Source organism: Diadema antillarum, unplaced genomic scaffold, assembly GCF_040938485.1.
Source record: "Diadema antillarum isolate AM-2024a unplaced genomic scaffold, OU_Dant_1.0 scf00000169, whole genome shotgun sequence".
Classification (NCBI taxonomy): Eukaryota; Metazoa; Echinodermata; class Echinoidea; order Diadematoida; family Diadematidae; genus Diadema; species Diadema antillarum.
Genome location: NW_027271058.1, coordinates 912,064 through 927,521, shown reverse-complemented (window position 1 = coordinate 927,521; position 15,458 = coordinate 912,064). Strand labels below are relative to the sequence as shown.

General features: G+C 39.1%; 1 protein-coding gene across 1 annotated transcript; it reads right to left on the bottom strand.

Annotated features, from left to right (window-relative positions):
- Positions 1-1,958: 1,958 nt before the first annotated feature.
- On the bottom strand, positions 1,959-13,788 carry LOC139722669 (PRELI domain containing protein 3A-like). Its single transcript, XM_071633962.1, has 6 exons — positions 13,729-13,788; positions 8,101-8,269; positions 5,574-5,660; positions 4,817-4,887; positions 3,510-3,612; positions 1,959-2,081 (listed from the first exon to the last, which is right to left on the bottom strand). Exons 1-6 carry the CDS (start codon positions 13,758-13,760, stop codon positions 1,959-1,961), a joined length of 585 nt encoding a protein of 194 aa, XP_071490063.1. The 5' UTR covers positions 13,761-13,788.
- Positions 13,789-15,458: the final 1,670 nt, after the last annotated feature.

Sequence of the window (15,458 nt, the reverse complement as noted above, 5' to 3'; positions counted from 1 at the left end):
CCCCTTGTATGTATCAATCACGGCAGTCATCCATGAATGAACAATCATTAGTTCCCAACCTATGAATGTCAATAAATAATTATGTCACACCAAAGAGCAAACATGCATTGCTGTAAGTATCTCCTCCTCCTCCTCCTCACTTAACAGTGGTGAGCATCACAGGCACAAAGTTTACACAATGTGACAAAGCAAGGATACCAAAGTACAAGTATCACTTCCATGACAGTTGACACAATTTTTGTGCCCTGACCTGAATGCAAGACCCTCTTTGTTGTTGTTGTTGGATCTCTGTCACTTAATACGGCAGAGATGATCACCTTCCTAGATTAAAAACCTTTCTGAAACTGTAAAGCTGTAATATTTTGGTGGGTGGCACATTTTTGGTGAACTTTGTGCTCTTCTCACCTCATATGGAGATAATAACATGCAAATGCCTTTGGAGATAACAAAGTATTTACAGAAATATTATCATTCCAAGATATAATTCCACTTGATCATTCCACCAAAAATTTCCTCTTTACCAGTCCAATGAAAACAGTTGCTAAAGGTTATGATGCTACGAGTCGGAATGCGTACTTCTATCAGTAACCGACCAGCTACTCAAATAATGCTCATCTATCTGAAAATACCACACATACTCCTCATGTTTTCCAACGAAATGTAACATGTTTGCATTGTTTCAAGTTTTAAATATACTACACTCAGAGAATCTCAACTACAATTTTTGTTCCTTTTTTTTTTAACCAAAACTTGTGTGCAGATATAATGCATACATTCTACTGACAACCGCTTTCCGTTCCTCACTACGACATGAGGTGTGTCAGAGTAATGCAGCTTTGCATTGCATCATTGCACAATTTGCTTAGCAAATCCGTAGACTATGGAACATCTTTTAAGAAGCTTTTTTTTTTTCTTTTCATGTTTATAATTTCATACATAAATAAAGGACTCTAATTTGTGCTCACAAACATATACAATATATATATATCGCAAATCCAATCTAGTTCAGCAATCTGATACAGCATCAACTTTTTCACAATCTCAGGGCACATGCATATAATCAGCAGAGAGCAAGAAGGCCATTAATTCTCTATTCTATTCCAAGAGGTAATAACTTTCTGCTTCCAATGTGACAATTTTTGATGGATTCCGAGCTGGAAAATTCTATCACCTTAGTATGAAATAATTACCTATATCAGTCAGAATACCTGAAGTACAATAGACACCTTCTTTTCCCACAGTTTAGTATGGTACACTGTTCTTTCAATTTGTCTTAGCTCAAGCATTACACTCAAACAAAATTACAGTGATCAACTGAAATTAGTTTGTAACATTAAAATGGCAGAAACTTACAGTCTAGCACATTTGCATAAGTCTGGTCTGTGTATATAAAAAAGAAAATGATTTTTGAGATCCCAGGATCAAGTGATTACATAAAATGATTCCTCTAATCATTTTGGTCTGCCAGGAATTAAAAGCTCACGACACAAAATATAACACTGAGGTAGAAATTATAATTTGAAGCTATGAGGTTATACCTTTTCCTTTCTAATCACTCAGTGTACTGAACATTGCAAGAGAGCTACTTGTCCAAACCTTAAATTAAGATTTTCAAAACCAAGCATGATTTCATATCAACCGAATAAAATAATACAATTAGCAAAAGACACCATCAAAATCCACAGAGACCAGCTCTGGACGATATTCACATATCCATATCCATATCCATTCAAGCACTTCACACAAAATTCCTCTGAAACAAACGTACAGTTTGTTTCAATGTCCCTTAGTGTCTGACTTCCTTTGGTCGAAACCAAGTTTCGGGGTGTCCATATATGATTTGTCACAGTTTGACAGTGAAAACCAATGGGTCTGCCCTTTCCGAGCTCACTTTCTTTGGACTTGCGATATCTCAGCATCTACAACACATTACTACATATACATAAGCGAAGCCTGCGTCAATCGAAGTCGATTGTGTCGATGCCGCTTGTTAAGTCCTCGATACCTTTTTTCGCTGTTGAGGCCAGCTCGCTCATTTCCTTGTTAATCTTCTCTATCACCCACTCCATTGCTTCACGGCCCTGTTCACGAACACAAACAAAACAAGACAGAAAAAATATAACTTGCCTACAATATGACTACAAGTAGTGGTATGTTTTAGTTCTTACACCGAAAGCATGATCATCATCCCCCCCCCCCCCTCCACCACCACCACCAGCCCACAAAGATTATGTTACTCTTGGGTTCATCATGGTGTAGGTAGGGGGAAGAGTTTCAGAATTGCAACAACAAAAATGGCAAACAGCATGCCACGGGGCACATAAAGGCAGGATGAGATTGGTGCAATAAGGAAGCTTGTTTGACAACTACAAAATACTGTAAAACATGATATATTCGCGGTATGAATTTTTTCGCGAATTAGAGCTGACGGCCTTTTTTGCGGCATGAAATTTTTGCGAACTGCCACTGGCATTCAATGCATATAGTGTAGACAAGAACTTTCGCGTACATTTTAATTTCGCGAATATTGGCGCTCGCGAAATTCGCGAAATTAAAATGCACGCGAAAATTCCTCATTTTACAGTAGCTTTGACTGTACTGACTGCAAGAGACACAAGTAGAGGGCTGCTACATGAGAGCTAAAAGCCATCAAGAGGTTTTCTGGGGATCTGCATTTGTTTAAATATATACGCCTTTTGAACTACCAACAAATTTTGATAACAGCATTTGATAGCAAAATGTCGCTGGGGTGTCAAAACATTGCATCTTAAAAATCATTTAAAAAAAAATTAATTGTCAGATGTCTTCTGAACACATGACAGTTTTCAGATACAAGGTTTTGTCGCCTCCTCATAGCAAAAAAAAAATCACAACAAATCAACAGAGTGCTGTCTGCAGCAGCTCCTCAGTCCCGCATAAACATTCTGCACTGCAGCCAGAAGGCAAATTGAGCAATTTCATTGGTCAAAGTTACTAACTGAATTAATCAGAGTGTTGTGCGGTTAAGGCTTCCTTCCAGTGATTGATAATGATCACAATCTCTCAGTTCTGGCTCTCGAGCATTTTGCTCATGACTGTCAGTGTTAACAACAGCATGAGGGCTGTTGAAAAAGGCTATTAAACTCTACATGGGCCCTGTTTCATAAAGCTGTTCGTAAAGTTACAAATGACTTACGAGGGACTGGGGATCAATTCTTGTGCTGAATTATTGAAATTCTGGTAAGTATAGCACATCACAACTGATCACCAGTCGCTCGTTAGTTGTTTGTAACTTTACAAACAGCTTTATGAGACACAAGACTGATGATTTGTCAATGAACTCTAATCCAGATTATGACTCTTTGCACACAACAGAGTTAACATCATAAATATATTAATGTTGCTTATGACTCTTTTGAGATATACTCTCATTACAATGAAAACACAAGTTGAAGTATACCTGGGTTTTCATATGTATATATGTATAATAGAAAAATGGTACATTTAGACTGAGAAGGGGCGTAACTTACCGCTCCAGCTTTTGAGGAGATGGTGTTTGTGACCATCTTTTCAAGATGGCTGCCCAAACTCAGTCCCTTCACTGTCACTATGGCTTCCTGAGTAAGTACAGTTCTGTGAAAAGAAAAAGAAAGAGATAATACCTCTGATCTCCATATGCCAAAAGCTAGAAATGAGCCAAAATGCACCCAGCAATCAAGAAACAACAGCATCTTCGTAATACCCACTGAAGAGTTTGTGGGGAATTGTCACATCTAAATTGTTCAAAGCAATTATATCAATGGCAAGAATATATACACAAGAAATAGAAGGCCAAAGACACTACAACCCATTATGGAAAAGAAAAAAACAAAACAAAACAAAACAATCAACGGATAATTAGTGATTATCAATGCAGTTACATCGAGGAACACAAAACAATGCAGAAACTTAATCACTTGATATTTTTTTTTAATGTTTATGCTGATTTCTTTCATGAAATCATTCCGGCAAAGACTTGATATCAAACTATACACAGTAAAACAGACAGAATAGTTCCATATTTTGATTACAGAGAGTGAACCTAATGTCCTAGCTCCACAAATAACTTAACTGCACATTAAGTCCATATAACTTTTGCAAAATAATTCCATGTGTTGGAGGTCTTTCTTAACCCGGACTGCTATGCTGAAGTATATTTTGCAAGGTTGTCAACATGTGTCTTTGTATTCAAGCCATGCCAGACAGACTATGCTAATATTTGAAAGAGAGTGTACAGCTTTCTTACTAGGTAATGCCCCCCGCCCCCCCCCCCCCCTCTTGAATTCCAGAATTTAAGACTTCATACTTTTTCAATAATTTATTTTCAATTACTGACAAAATACACAAAATACAGTACAACGTGTATGATGAAAGGAAGAAAATGTTCAACTCAGTGTTGAAAGTGCATTTTGCAAATGTACCAACACACCGTTTTGTGGATAAGGTTCACACAAGAGATATCATAAATGTTACATGGAATCTCTTGTCAGCCTACTTAAAGACTGTTGCTAATGAAATTCTAGTCATATCTATTACATATCACCACTGGAAGTTGGTGGGTATAACATTGTTTTTACCTTTATCTCTCATTCTGTATTCTGTATTTTGAAGAAACACCAGGCATTTTTTCAAGCTGGTCATTACTTAGGGATACTTCTTTCAAGTGTCACGATTTCAGTGAAAGATCTTCGGGGCTTTGTGGCTCTTGATATGACTAATTTCCATTTTAATATGATATTATACCAGCATCATGACTTTCTTTTCAAAGTGGTGCTGACATCATCAAAATAATACTTACGCATCCTTGTTTGTAGGATGAGGCTTATACACAAGACGTTCATGAATGGTGACATAATTCTGAAGAGATATCTGTAATAGATCAGATAATGAAGATGGGATCACTTTTCCAGTAAACATGTCTTACACATATTACTGAATGCTCTGGTAACTCTTTTACTAACTCATGACACAACTGCACTTGTGTAGCCACCAGAATTGCAAGTTTGATCTGGGCAGACATATTTTGTTGAGAAGACAACACAGTGCGTAAGCTACTGAGATGATAAAGAGCCATCTGTAATAAAGATGGAAAGAATTGAGCAATCACAACAGAAAGCATGACCATTCTCATTTTCTTATCAAGCCCATTGAAACTTTTAGTGCGTTACTACACAGAAGTAGATAAATATCCCGACAAGGTACTTGGTACTGTAGTTTGTATTCCATCTGTAAGTGCACTTTTACATGTAAGTGAAAAATCTCTCTTTGATAAGTTAATAGCATCACAAGGGTTCAATTATGGTTGATATATTTTCTGGGCAGATGCAACCAGCACGAGTATGGCAAAGAACATCTGCATCACAAACTACCGAAATGAATGAAGGTTTAGAACGAAGAAAGACCATAATGAGCATTGTCAGGCATACATACTAACACCTGCAGACAAACAAACAAACAAACAAATCCTCCCCACTATTGAGTTGATATTACTTCTAACTGTTATTGCTGGAACATTACACAATCTGTAACTCGGACATCAAGCCATTAATACTCACATTGGCCGTCTGTGCTGTGAAGGTTTTTTCCTTGGGATCCACTATAGAGTACTCCGACCCATAGCATGTGGGCTGCAGACCTATCAGCTGCCATTAAAAAAGAAGAAGAATATTTTAATGATAGATTATGGGGAGGGGAATTTGACTTCTTCATCATTACTTATAATCCATTCCATGTTCCCATGCTCTGGGGTATATTGCCTGCTTCACTGGCATCACTTTACTCCTGTCTCACTCAATGCAAGGTAGACAAACTGATTTATGCGTAACAATGTGACACTCCACAGTCCTTCAAAAGGGTTATTGCGATTTAGGAATCAATAAATAAATAAATAATCGTGAAGTGAATAAGTGAATGAATAAACTGCCGGTACTGTTGAGCATATGCGACACCCCCCAACTGAGGTCGAAATAGAAATCAAGCATTAAAAAAATCACTCAGAATTACAGGTCTATATTTCAAGTTTGAGTCTCATGTACGCAGTACACTGTTACAGTTCTGAAAACAAGATTGGGTGCTGGGTGGTAGGAGATAGAGGAAATGACTTGACAGAAGAGGGTAGAACAGAGCAATGGGATGAGTTGACATCGGGGAAAGTAGCACAAAGAGAAACAATGTAAGAGACGAGGGTAGTACTTACAGAGTACAAAGTATCAGAGGGAGGGATTGTGAGGGTAGTGCAAAAAGAAATAATGCATCAGTCGTGGGCGGTACAGAGTATGGCAAGAGGTGGCGGGAATTTCAGTGAGTTTAAGGAAGATGGTATAGAAGTGTTAAACTGGTATTCAGACTGTTCTGGCAATACCTCTCGCTGTCATTCACTATTCTGCACAGTTTTCTATTCTGTCATTTTCATAGCTGCCGTGCTAACATCATGCCTTTCTTTTCAGAACTACATGTACTTCGTATTCAAGGTAGACTGGCACACTTATAAAAACGTGATTTTGTCAAAACATGATGCACAAAGTGCATCAATACAGTTTGCCTTTTCTTTGTTTTGTTTTTTCTACTGTAGTATTCACTGATAATAACAACGGAGTACAAAAGAGATGATTTTACAGTCTATTGTTATAACTTAGTGCTGGTTCCACACAAAATGTTCTTACACAAGGCTTTGGGAAGTGGGATGGAACCGGGTTCAAGCATGGTAGACTACCACTGTGTACACAGCAGGGAGGTGTAAGACAAGGAATAGAATCTCTTCTCAATTTGTGCAAGTTTATGCATACACTGTAGATTGAATAGTGTGACAACAGAAAACTTAGCATTTCACTGGCTTCGAGATTCGATGCTCTAAGCAGGCTTCAACACTGTTAGAATATGGAGAGCAAAGAAGAGGTTCCCATTTTAACAATTATTCAATGCTGTATTTCAGAGGAAATGTTGAAATCCTGTACAGAACTTGCTAGTAATTTTGTACTGAAAAACTGCCAAGAGTTTTTTTTTCTTTATTTTTCCCCTTTTAAACAAAATCTCATTGTATTAATACCCCCAGACTGAAAAAAATGAGTATTAGTATCTCAAAAAAGTTCATGCATGATAAGCCATCTTGCACACATTTGTGCATAATACTGTTTGCCAGGTTTCGCACATGAATACTAAATCGTTAGAATTGATTAACTCGCTTATGCATATTTTTGTGCGTTTAGTAGCATTACACAGTTAAAGAGGTACAATTTTTACTACTTTTCTTTGTGTATCCTATACTCTTTGCATACTAACCATGGCTACCAAAAATATTGAAGGCGGCGGCAAATTGCTGCTGGTGAGGTATGTTGTATTTCAGGAATGATGAATCCTAAAAAACTGAAGTGCACTGCTGTCTTTTCTTCGATAGAGTGCATAACTTTTCGGCACAGAGCATGGGTACAAAAGAGAGATTCTCCTTTCTCTACGGCCCCAGTAATATATAAACACGGATCCTCCAGGATCTACACGATAATCCACAAAGTTCCGGGATAGTTTCTACCTCGATGGAGCGTCGACAAGCGTTGATATGACTGTACACTCGGTATCAATGCTGCAGCTACACGGATAAGGTTGGAAGAGCGCGGCGTCTACACGGACCAACACAGCATCTACACGGATCAACATGGCAGCTACATGGACCATCCCGGATTGCTCTGCCAACATGGCAGTCCCCGGATGAGGCCGGATGTTATTGACCTCCAAAAGTTGCCATGTTGACCTCCCAGATGTCCAAGGATGCCCAAGGCGTCAACACGGATCTTTCCCCTGATCACCCCGGATCAGGGTGATCCAGCATGTCTATGTGACTGGGGTTTAACACCTCCCTGGTTCACAGATATTTGGGTTACATGAGGATTTTTAGAACCAGTTTCATGTCGATGAATGGCTATGACCTCACAATCAGGCACTCTATACATGCTTGACTTTGTAATATCAAACTCAACCAAAGGTTCCAGTGAAATGGAGTTAAGCATTAGCTAAAAAACTTCACTCAACAGCGGGAACAAAATTATGTCAAGTCAAGTCTGCAATGGTCTACCTTTGTGGAATACTCACCGATCTGACCCAACCTGGTAGACCCCATTCTGTGCTCAGCAGTCTTCTACTGTGGAGGCGCCCCCTGGAGTCGACCTTCCTGTCGACCACATCGATCCCGACCACGCTGGGGTTCATGGGATTGGGGTACTTCCTCCATGCAGCCTGGGTGACTGTCTCCCAGGGATGGCTTAAGAAAAGAAAAATAGAAGAAGAAATTGCAAATTTGTTAATCACTACACAGTAACAGCACAACATTCACAATCATTAAGACATTGATCAAAATAATCCCAATCTTGAATAGGCCTACAACTTATGGCTATTAAGCAAAGTAACAATAAAACATAATTGGTGGAATATCTGTCAAAATAAGACATTATACTTCAGGGCATGTGTAAAACTTACGGTCTTTGCTTTGACAGTTGGGCAAAAACTGCAGAATGATTAAAAAAATTACATTCTTGGATCCTCCATACAGTAATCTCCAACATACAATACACTGATAGCTTGCCAATCAGAATCATGCCCATTGGAGCTCTGAAGCACTCAGACAGCTCGATTAATTGGCTGTACACTGTCATATCAGGAAACTTGTAAGCACTAAAATCAAAACCAATATTACTGAATGTACATTGTACACCTGTACTTTCCTTCTCCACATGACTGTGCTGAAATTATCACAGATCACACAAATATATTCATGTTTTGTATGCAATAGCAATAGTGCTCCGTTGTGGTGAGCAACTACAGACAAACGTTTGTACTGTACCGGTACATGACACCCACCACAAATTTCAGCCATACAGTTATACAGCATGTCATGGCATTATCATGGTTTCTGTCACCACTCACTTCCTACTCCATTCATCACCATTCATTTAATCACTGTTGGTGACAACTTCCCACCTTCATAGGCTTTGCATAGATACATTGTAGAGAGGATGTACATTATGTACATGCAGGTGAGTGAGTGATCACATATCTGGCCCATGTTATCTATCTTGTTTCACAAGAAAAAGAAAAATCTTGAAAACAATTAGTTCTACATTCATTTCCAAAAAGACAGCCAGCCCATTACATAACATGCACTTAAATCAAACCTCCTAGCTTTGCAACCAGTGTACAGAGTAGTGAAAGCAGTTTTACGAATACAATAGCAGCACTGCAATGACCACTGTGAATCATACTTTCATTTTTTGTCACTGCTGATGACAATTTTCCACCTTCATTTAAACTGTAAGCTTTAAGTTTGCACACAGTGAAGATGTACTGTTGTACATTATGCCTGACTGGGTGGTGACATAAACCATGATTCAGAGACTCCAACTCTCCTGCTTTCGACGCGATATCTCCCGCCAAAAGCCCATTTTTGCAAAATCTCCAGTTCTCTCGCTTGAGATTTAATTTCTCCTGCCCTGGCTCTGTGTCTCCCGCTTGAAATGATTTCTTACTTAGTGTCATCGTATGTCAAAAAATAAGCCTTATATAGCACGAGAGAGCATCTCGAACCCTAGAGCTTCCACTTTAGAACCCTGGTCGCAAGCAACTTCGTGCTTTGCGCTCGTGATGTGCGCGAGCCAAGTTGGAGTCTCCCGTTTGCTAGGGGTTTCAGGCGGGAGAATCTCCCGATCAGAAGGTGCTTGGTGTTGGAGCCTCTGCATGATTTGCCATGTCATCTTATTTCAAACACAAAAAAAGAACAATGTAGACAATTGATTCTACATTAATACTTGCAGTCAGACAGACAGCCTACATTTGTTATCACATGACATGCACTCAACAGCATTATTTATCATTGGCAGATAGTTATAATAAAATTGTTTTTAGAATAAACCATCTACAGTTATGGTTTATTGAGAAAAATAGTGATATCTCCATATATTTTAGGATTTATTGCAAATGTTTTATATGACCATAAATCCTACACAAAACCCCTCAACACTCAGTGTGACAGAGAATCCACTCATGTCATGGTTTATACAGCGCTGTATCTACTAACAGTTACTATTACATACAGCTGTACCTCATAAGTGAGATTCATATCACTGATTGGTCAAAAGTATATCACATGACAAGGTGTAGTCCCGTCTATCTTGCCTTAGGGTTTTCATGCAAGTGATAGAAAGTCAAAACCCTCGTGATAGAATTCGTAAACCCTCCGCGACTTTTGTACACATTACAAGTACACTAGACTTCGCGCGCGGTGTCCGCAACCCCTCCAAGGACGCTCACTACGCGCATCGTACAATACAACACATGCACAATTATAATCATCGCACTGCTGGCGCACAGCAGGCATGTTTCAACATGGCATGGTGATTGAGCGCTCAGGACTCCATGATTTTAAGTGAGCAGAATCAAAGATCGTACACTTTGTCTTTAGGATTTCTTAGGATCCCGAAGCTACAATTGTAGTTAAGCAGAGACAAATCTCAGCATGTTGGAAATATCGAATTAAAATACAAGCGACAGGAAGCTGGATGTATACTGTAATCGTCTGCCAAGATTTTATGCAGGAGCTCGCCAAAGGCCGTGTGACTTACTGTGAGTACCGTGCGTACTGGGTCTATAGTCTACGAAATGCACAAAAACCATGCAAGCGAGCGCAGGCTGTGGCCTGATTTTAGGGCTAACGTTAGGCCTAACAGTTAGAATTTACTTCGTATTTGCATAGCCCTAGATCTTGGTTTATAAGTCTTAAACGATGAGGTATTTAAAACAAATATTAAATGCTCTGTATTCGGATGGTGGTGGAAATTATCACTCCCTCGGTGCTTTTCATACCGACCCTTCCATCACCCCTCGGCTAATGCCTCGAGGTGATAGAAGGGTCGGTATGAAAAGCACCTTGGGAATGATAATTTCCACCATCATCCTCATGAGCAGTTGATTGTATACTGTTCTACCAAGGGGCTAATATATTGACCGCAAGATTAGTCTGTATCTTGTTGTCACTAATGTCAGGGCAGGGATGATATGTTCTGCAGAGATTATGCCTAGTTTCACAGTATCCCACCATCCTTAGAGGAGCCATATAAAAAATAACAATAAAAAATGATAAGATAATAGAACTCCTCCAAACAGTCAGATTTTTCTATTGGATAGATAAGGTAATAAGACTAGACTCCTATCAGTCCTGAAAGTAAAACGTGTAGCAAATGTAGAGCCTATATTTTAATATTCGGTAGGGTAACATCCCAAGTATTCGGTCACTTAAGCTTTTTGCAATATTTTTCAAACTAAAATAGTATACATACATCATATCTACACTATTACAGCAATGTATGTGAAATATATCAAATTTCTTTAATCTCAATTTTCATTTTGTTAAATATCACACAGATTTTCACAAAATCGCAAAATATATCACCTTGAAAATTCCCCAGCATTCGGTCACGCGATATGCGCATTCAAAGTCAATGTGTGTTCAAGGCAGCTGAAAAACGCGCGGGTGCTACCTTGTTGGCGCAAAATTGCATCGGGGACATTGCGGCGCCTGTTGGTGACCGAATACTGGGGACTTAGCACTCGCATTCAACCCTTGTACGTTGAGACTCAGACACTGTATCGGCACGTACGGAAATTTTTGTTTTTCTTTTCCATTTTTGAGGATACCATCACACTCCAAGCTTGCGTTAAGCAAAAATTCCCTTGATAGAACGGCCTATTTCTCGATTTTAAGCACTTTTTTGGCGACCCGTACTCTTACAACTGGGCCTTATCAGCGCGCACTTTTGGAAAGTAGCGGCGATTCTGCACTTTTGACGGTAAAATTTGGGATTTTGGATGGATTTTTGGAGGGGGCTACGGGAGTTTCCTGTTGTGAATGAGTGTGCAAGTATGTGAATTGATGTGATTTGCGTGTGTTGTGACAGTTGAACTTACTGGCTGGTGACAAGTGATAAGTGACCGAATACCGGTAGCTGACCGCGGCCGAGTGACTGGTGCTCTTACCCTATTGGCCGAAATAGTAGTAGCTCCATTCATTGGTTAGGGATTTACTACCAGTGACAGTGTGGATGGCGATAGATACACATAGGGCCTATACATCTCAGCAGCTCAATATTCATTCATAGGCCATGCCTTGGCCCTTGCTATTGTCGTCTGGATAAGAGTTTCATTCAATTTTTGAGCAATAGATCAACTGTGACTGCATGCAAGGATCATTATGCATTATATAACGCCTGGAGAGATCCTTGTCATTTGATTGGTTGTTTGACGTTGATCATTCTGCCCATTTCACTATGACATCATCATCCGTGCAATTTTGGATCCATACGATTTGGTCCATTGCACGCTCGCTGAGAGCCGGCACACGCGTGTAAAACGCTTGCGTTTGCAGTGCGTGTAGTATGCTACGATACAGCGCGCTAGCAAGAAGCTTGCGTTTGCAGTGTGTGTATGCGACAGCGCGCTAGCGTAAAGCGCTCAGCGAACACTCTCGCAATCTTAGATTCTCTCTTTGTTTCTAAATTAATAAAACATCAAATGAGAAGAATCTATTTTAGGCGTTACAAATATAAAACAAATAATAAATGTTTTTCATTCGTGCGATGGACAGAATATTTCATTCGGTGAAAGATGAAATGTTTGACCTTTTCAACTCGGCTGCGCCTCGTTGAATGGATCATTTCATCTTTCACCTCATGAAATATTCTGTCCATTGCACTCATAAACATTCATTATTTGTATACTGCCACTAGCAGTGACCCATGACACGGGACAGCTCGCTCGACACAGCTAACACTGACTCGTGCTGTCACGCGCGCCGGGTCATACGACGTACAATGTTCATGATTTATCTAGATTTATTCAGAGTGATCTTAGAGAATCAATGTAGCCATTTCGACTAGAAGGCAATGGCAGGTAAATAACAAAATGTAATGTTACAGTGAAGTGAGAATTGTCTTCGGGGTTCGGCTTCACTGCACTTCTTCCCTTCTTCTGTTACACAACACGTTTCGTGCATTCAGTTAGTAGGCCCTGCTTGTAGTTGTAGGGTTGGGGGTACCACGTATCGACACCCTAAGGATCTGTAGCTTGTTTATTCTAAAAATATAATACAAATCCGCCTAATTCTTACCTCAAATATGCCATAAATACTGCAGTTTTGAATGTCGTGACCGTCTCGTTGATTATGAATCTCCGTTTTAAAATAGCGCAATTTTAGTGCGTGCGTTCCGTTTTCTTCGCGCAGCTAAAAAGGGAACCTTGCGATCGACACCCCCTCTCCTCCATAGGTATACACGTGAATTTCACAGCATAGGTATACACGTGAATTTCACAGGCCATAGGTAATACACGTGAATTTCACAGCCATGCGTCGTTACTGATCGGATGTGTAATTTTTAGCTTGGTTTGTTTGAGTTTGATTTTCGTTTCTTCGTTTTTATTGTTTTTATAGCTAATGACACTTAATCCCGCGCGTACTTTTTTGTTCTATACGCAAACAGCCATGATACGCAGGGTGTCGATGGGAAGGTGCCCTGTCGATAGGTGGTGCCCCAACCATACTGTAGTTTGCATGTGGTGATCTTCGAGCTAGGAAATCAACTTGCTGCATGCTGCACAAACGAACATTTTGGCGCGACAAAGATCTACATCTAAACCAATCGTTAAATAATGGACATACATCTACTGTATACTCACTTAAAAACATGCTCCGAACTCCAAATTTTCATGATCAAAGACAAAGTTAGGTTGCCTATTAGACAAAGTTGTCGTACCGGCGAAATCCGCGCACACGATACGATTGAGATTATGCAATCCGATCCGCACACGTTACACATCTACAGTACGGTGTACTCAGTAACTAGACTCGTATGTTCACTACGCATGCACATACTCTACGGTTGTATCGCCGGTACGGCAGCGTGGGATGGGCCATACTACGTTACGTAGCTGCATGACGCATGACGCACTTCTCATGTCACGTTGCATGTACGCACGCACAGGCATTATGACGTCACATGAATGACAGGCCAAAGACATTCCGGCCCCTTAGTGTTCAGGAAGGCATGGCTGAGGGCAGCATTTATATTCTCTCCGCTGCCTCCAAATTATTACCAAGTACAATGGAGCTATCTGTAGAGCTACACGGTTATGCAGATGAACGCATGGATTCAGTATGTTGATAAAATGAAGACGGTTTTCAAGATTTTGAGAAATGGAGTGGATTGAAGGAAAGATAGAGAGGACAAATCTTATGTGGTTGGGAGAGGAAAAGTGAAAGGTCGGGTTTGCCGCTGATTTGGGACATTTTGTAGCAGTGGAGGAAGTTTAGGTGTTTATTTTTCACGTAATTTAAAAATAAAAGATTTGAATTATCAGGATTTCTGAGTAAAATTAAAACTTTGACTGATTGTTGAGGGTGCAGCGAGATTTGATAATGCTTGGAAAAATTAAATCGTTGAAAATGTTTGTGTTTTGATATTTAATTATTTCGTCTCTTATAAAAGTTTCCCATTATTACTTTTCCAATAAGAAATTGAAAAGATATCTTTCATTTCATCTGGGGAGAGAAAGATAAAAAAACCCCGCAAAATATTGTATGTCAAGATTATTGTTTTGGATGACTGAATTTTGAAGTACTTTTTTTTATCAAGACTCAGAGAATAATGTGGATAAAACGGTTGTTGTATGGTGAAAAATATCCAGAATGGATGGTAACTTTTGAGTACTTTTTTAGGTTAATAATATTGATTGGCGGTCGCCTATATTATGATGCAATGATTATGTCATGAATAAAATGAATGAATTAATCAAATATCTCAGTTACTACACTCCAGTGGGTACAAAGTGTTTTTTAATGCAGATATTGAAAACTTGAAGCTTAAAATAAAACTGATAATTAGACGACTGCAGAAATATGTGTGAGCTTTTAGTCTAGACGATTGTAATACATTTTTTCCAATTTTCGTTGAACAATATCAGAAGGATTAAACATTTCAATTTCAAAATCACGGACAGACATCAATAACAAGAACTTGCATGGGGGAACTGAAAGAAATATTCGCAAGATTGAATAATGCAATGTTCTTTCTTTAAACAATGAGAGTTTCAAGACATTGTTACAAGGGGTTGTATATTTATACGAAACAAGAGCTTTTGATTTTCAATTTAAGATTGCTTAGTCTGGTTATTTGTGCTGTTTTATAAGGAAAGACAAGAAGTAGAAACATGTCAGTATCAATTTCGAGATTGCTCAAAGGTAAGTATAAAACGATTATGCCATGAGGTGATTAAAATGTTATTTTAAGGAGAAGTTTCCCCAAGTAAACGTGTGTTGGTTGAATGTATAAAATTAACGTTATTAGTCAGTATAACATATCAGTGAAAGCTTGAGGAAAAGATAATCCATTCAAAAGTTATGAATTAAA

What these genes read in the sequence shown, in the direction of transcription:
- LOC139722669 (XM_071633962.1), bottom strand. Translation starts at nt 13,760, where the DNA reads ATGAAAATTTGGAGTTCGGAGCATGTTTTTAA. An exon ending in CATCCTACAAACAAGGATGC is followed by an intron (nt 3,613 to 4,816) that starts GTAAGTATTATT and finishes TTCTTTTCACAG; the next exon opens with AACTGTACTTACTCAGGAAG. An exon ending in TCTCCTCAAAAGCTGGAGCG is followed by an intron (nt 2,082 to 3,509) that starts GTAAGTTACGCC and finishes GTTCGTGAACAG; the next exon opens with GGCCGTGAAGCAATGGAGTG.